Genomic DNA, 5,405 nt, shown 5'->3' with positions numbered 1-5,405 from the left:
GACAAAATAGTCTAATATAAATTTAATTTAATCGTTAAACAACTCATATCAATTGCCTACAAATCGATGAAGTAATGATCAAATATTAGAGAAATGGTTGGGTTTGATTAAACTCACTCACCAATAAAGATTATGTTTAAAAAATGAAGTTTGTACTTGACAAAATAATTTAATATAAGTTTAATTTAATCGTTAAACAACTCATATCAATTGCCTACGAATCGACGAAATAATGATCAAATATTAGAAAAATGGTTGGGTTTGATTAAGTTCACTCAACAATAAAAATTATGTTTAAAAAAATGAAATTTATACTTGACAAAATAATTTAATATAAGTTTAATTTAATTGTTAAACAACTCATATCAATTGCCTACGAATCGACGAAGTAATGATCAAATATTAGAAAAATGGTTGGATTTGATTAAGCTCACTCACCAATAAAATTTATGTTTAAAAAAATGAAATTTATGCTTGACAAAATAATTTAATATAAGTTTAATTTAATCGTTAAACAATTCATATCAATTGCCTACGAACCGACGAAGTAATGATAAAATATTAGAAAAATGGTTTAGGTGTGATTAAACTCACTCACCAAAATCAAAAAGTTGACCAAATAATCCTACATATATATGAAAAAACGTAAACCAATAAGTACTTAAGCTTCTAATCAAAGTAATCTTAAATATATTAAACTTTTATCTTTTTCTAATAATAAATAAATAAATATATCAACTAAAGTAGTGGATGATAATTTGAGGATAAGACCTAACCCCTTTATCCCATTTATTATTTTATTATAAGCATCGAGGCAGCATCCACAACGAATATTCAATTTAATTCGACCTTATGTAAATTTTTCATTCATTTGTCGTTAAATAAAAACATTATAAATATATAATCACTACTATATACTATTTTCTCTATCCATTCCCTATTTGGCTATCTCACACCCAAGATTCAAGAATTATCCAATAAACCATGTTTTCTTCTCTCTATATTTATCTTGTATTTTACTCATAGATCTCATCTTCTTCTCAATGCCCTTTGCCGATATATATTTTGCAGGGTTCAATATATTTATATCCTATCTATTTATAGAATTTTTAGTTTTTGAAAATGCCTACAAGGGTCATGAACAAGGATGGAGTTGAAGGTGGTGGGTGCATGCATGTGATGTCTTGTGTAGAAACGCCGGCGGTTTACGGCGGCGATAGGAGGTTTCCGGTGGCGAAAAAGGTGGGTTTCATGGACGTTGAGAAGAGAGAGAAAGAAGAAAAGAGATTGGATCCTGGCAATTCTGAATCAGAATCGTCATCTATAGGAAAAAATAGTGATATTTCTGAGAAATCATCGGGTAATTTTGATGAAAATGAAGAGGTTCAGAGTTCATATAAAGGGCCCTTGGATGCCATGAATGCCTTGGAGGAAGTTTTACCGATGAGGTTGGTACATATTTTCTTTATCATTTTCAATTTATTTTTCATTTCAAGTTTAAATTATATACCTTGATCTCATCGAAATTATTTTGATTTTTCCTAGATTCCTATTGCTTTAATATTTGACTTTGGGAAACATTGTCCAATCAGATTTTGGGTTGTTCAATGTTTTTATTTTTTCTTATAAAGAAAAGAAAATATTAATGGTATTTGGACGAGTTTGCTTTGGTGACTGGATCCTTTCATAAAAATTTGAGATGAGTCGATCAAATGGTAATAAAAAAATAAATAAAATCGACCTTAATTTTACTCTAATGATGATTAGAAGGAGTTGGAGATAAAAGAAGTTCGAATAGTCGGGCTTCGAATGTAGTGAGGATAAAACTTTGTTTTGAAACAATGACTTCCAAAGTTTTAAATCGAATCATAGGAAGAATTGGAGAATTAGATAATACTGAAAAGTTTGTATCATTAAGTTTGCGTACGGGACATGCAGTTTACAGTCCTCACTTGCTAAGCTGAGACTTCTATTTTTGCAGGAGAGGCATTTCAAGATTCTATAATGGAAAATCCAAGTCATTTGCAAGTTTGATAGATGCTTCTTCGTCGTCTATAAGAAACATCTCGAAACCCGAGAATGCGTACACAAGGAAACGAAGAAACCTCATCGCCTGTAGTATCGCTAGCTGGGATGTCAAGAATAGAAGCTCCCTTTCAAGGAGTAATTTAGGTGGGATTTCTAAGAGAATGACCAACTCCGGTCGAACCACATTGGCCTTGGCCGTTGCCATGAGCAACTCGGAAAGTGACACGCATCCCACCGAATGCAATTTTTCCGGATCGTCCTCGTCATCTTCTCCCCGGAAGAATCTCCCCGTGTGGCGGTCCTTCTCATTGGCTGATTTGCAGCAGAATGTGACTACTACAACCACATGTACATCTTCAAAACAATTAGCTATGAACCTTGATACTAACTAAACAATAATTGACATACAGCCTAATTTTGATCCTATGATGATCAACTGATGTAACTCTCAATGCTGTCATGGTACTAGGATGTCACAAGAACTGATCTATACTTGACTTTCTAATATTTTCATGTCCCCGTTTAATCTATGCCAACTCTCAATAGATAAAGAGAAAATCTACTTACAGTATTTTACTTTGTTGATGTTTTATTTTGATCAACCAAATACACTTTGTTTCAACTTGTCTATATATTTGTGTGTGTATGTATGAAAATGATCTCTTAAGCACCGATGTTTAATTTATATTAGGCACTAGTGACATGACACACCATTTAATTGGTGAATCATTATATTCATAAGACTTATCATTAACTTATTCAACAATTAAATGATGTGGCATGTCACCAATAAGCTAAGCACCTTAGCTTATGGTAGCATTAGTGCTTAGCATTTTGTTAAGCACCGATGACATGATACACCATTTAATTGGTGAATAGGAGATCATTCTTATATATGTGTGTGTGTGTATACACATGTACATATACATGATAATAGATTAATGCATAAAAAATTTAATAAAGCTTATTGAAAATTTATTAGATATTTTATATAGCTAGATTTAATAGGATTTTTTTCTAATTTTTTTTCCTTTATACTCTTGATATTTACATTAACTGGCAGAGTTGAATGTGCATTACACATTATTTTGAAATATTTTATAAGTGATGTAAAATGTAATATTTGATATCAATTTGTTGAGATGATTTGATGAATCTCAAACGAACTAAAGGAAAAAAAAGGATAGAAAATTGTGCTCTTAAAACTGAACATCTATAATTCAAATTTTTTGTGACAATGAAATATTATAAATGAGCAACATTTTTTATACTATATAATTTCTAAAATTGATATCAAAAGTTTATAGGCCAGATTTCATTTTTAATTCATATTATAGTAAATATTCTAGATCAATTTTAATTTGTCCATTTTTATAAAGAAATAAAAGATCAAAAAATATAATTAAAATGAAATCACTTGGCACAAAAAGATAAAGCTTAAAGTTTTTAAATTAAAATAATTTATTTTTGTCTAAATTAAAATTAATAAGAAAAAAGTTAAGTAAGAGAGAGATAGAGGAAGGAAAATTTATGCTAAAATAGAAGGTTTATGGAACTTTAAAAATTTGGAAAAGATGTTCTTGCAATTGTCATAAGCTAAGGAAAGGTCTTTGTAATTTACTCTTGATAAAAAATATGTGGCAAGTAGGGCGAGTTAAACGTTACATCAGTCACTTAATTTATACATCCGTTATGCTTTACTAATTGAATTTTAAAATACTTTCGAATGGTAATACATTGCACTTCATTATTTACTCGCTATATTTCATTAGTCACTCAACTTTTAAAATGTTTTTGAGTAGTAGTGTGATGGTGAGGTAAGGTGGTAATGATGGTTGTCCTGTGGTGGATGGTGGTGGTAATACAATATGTTATTATTGAATGAGAAGATGCATATAGTAAATGATGGCATAACACTAAATACTACTAGTCGTGGGGCTGCAGTGGTGGTCGTGTAACACTAAATGTTACAAGTGATGGCAACTGTGATGATGAAAATAGATGGACAGACAATGTGTGCAATATTCTATGTGGTGTCGATAGAAATTAGGTGGTGAAGTGTGCTTAATATAATTTTACAAGATTACATGTTGTGTTGCAAAAAAATAAAAATGTATTTTGAGAGTAAAATAATATAAAAGTATGTATGTAAATAATAAACTTTTTAAGGAAAATCTTCTTGATTGCAGCTTTTTCCAGACCTCCGTAAGAAGCATGAAAAACAGGACTCAAATGGTAATATCCCGTCATCCCACTCAGGCATCCACCCATGTCATATATTCCATACATCAAACTAGAAGAATTATCAAATTATCTATCGAACCATGAAAAAGATCAACAAAAGAAATCCACTATCTATTTTACAATGTGATTTGTAAATTGACTCGAAAAAGTAGCTTTGGGTTTTTTATTTATTTTCTTCTAGGCTTCCCACATGATCAATAGCCCATTTTCATCTTGTTTCGTCCAGTATGGAGGCCCATTTTCAAGGCTTTGTTTCGTCCATGGAAGCCCAATTTCACTGCTTTATTTCTTCCTTTTTTTACTTATATTTATATATCTACTCACAATTTATCTCGACTTCAGCGTGGCAAAGTGTCTATAAATTGATTAAACATCAATGTTAACTATATAATGTTTAGACACATAATTTTTATCTATCTCAACCATACATTTCATAAAATTACTATTTACAAGTACTTGAAAACACGTTAATAGACTAATATTACTAGTAAAAGCAATAAAATTAAAATTATATACTAATTATAAAATATACTCATGAGTACGATTGTGCAAAAAATTCAATTGAATTGAGCCGAATCGGATCAATTTGAACCAAAAATTTCGATTGATTCGAATAATTTTTAACCAATCGAACGACTGTGAAGCAAAAAATGATAAAATGAAAATTTTCATTGATATAAAGAAAGGGTACAAGACAAGTATCGTTTGAAAACAAATTCTATTACATAGTCAAAAGGAAAACTATATAAATTAAACTACCCTACGTCCATTGTTCGCATTCATAAGAATTTCTTGAGTCAAAAGATGAGGATAATCCCTTTTCCCAAAGTAGCCTCTAGAAATTACTAGACATTTGTAGAGAAGGAAAGACATGGGGGTTTATCACAATATCTGGGACTATGCCTTTCATAGTAATCGATCATAGATGCATATGTGTGGAAAAAGACAAAAGAAAGCAAACTTGTAATCTTTCGAACCATTATTTGTATTCTGAATCGTATGTACCGGAATCATAATCGTAGATATGCAACTGCACTATATTAGGAAAGAAATGAGGATAATTCAAAGATCTTGTCCGATTATATAACACAGTTACACACTAGTGTAATAACTAAAGGGGATTCATCAAGAGA

The 5,405-nt window shown here is 30.5% G+C and overlaps 1 protein-coding gene across 1 annotated transcript; it reads left to right on the top strand.

Moving 5' to 3' along the window:
* The first annotated feature begins 920 nt into the window (after window positions 1-920).
* Window positions 921-2,599, top strand: LOC111373548 (serine-rich adhesin for platelets-like). Its single transcript, XM_022996094.1, has 2 exons — window positions 921-1,448; window positions 1,982-2,599. Exons 1-2 carry the CDS (start codon window positions 1,123-1,125, stop codon window positions 2,418-2,420), a joined length of 765 nt encoding a protein of 254 aa, XP_022851862.1. The 5' UTR covers window positions 921-1,122; the 3' UTR covers window positions 2,421-2,599.
* The last annotated feature ends 2,806 nt before the right edge of the window (window positions 2,600-5,405 follow it).

This window comes from Olea europaea, unplaced genomic scaffold (assembly GCF_002742605.1).
Source record: "Olea europaea var. sylvestris unplaced genomic scaffold, O_europaea_v1 scaffold1142, whole genome shotgun sequence".
In the NCBI taxonomy this organism is placed as follows: domain Eukaryota; kingdom Viridiplantae; phylum Streptophyta; class Magnoliopsida; order Lamiales; family Oleaceae; genus Olea; species Olea europaea.
Note: the sequence above shows the minus strand (reverse complement) of the source record. Positions and strands in the feature narration are given on the sequence as shown.

What these genes read in the sequence shown, in the direction of transcription:
- LOC111373548 (XM_022996094.1), top strand. Translation starts at nt 1,123, where the DNA reads ATGCCTACAAGGGTCATGAACAAGGATGGAGTTGAAGGTGGTGGGTGC. An exon ending in GAGGAAGTTTTACCGATGAG is followed by an intron (nt 1,449 to 1,981) that starts GTTGGTACATAT and finishes CTATTTTTGCAG; the next exon opens with GAGAGGCATTTCAAGATTCT.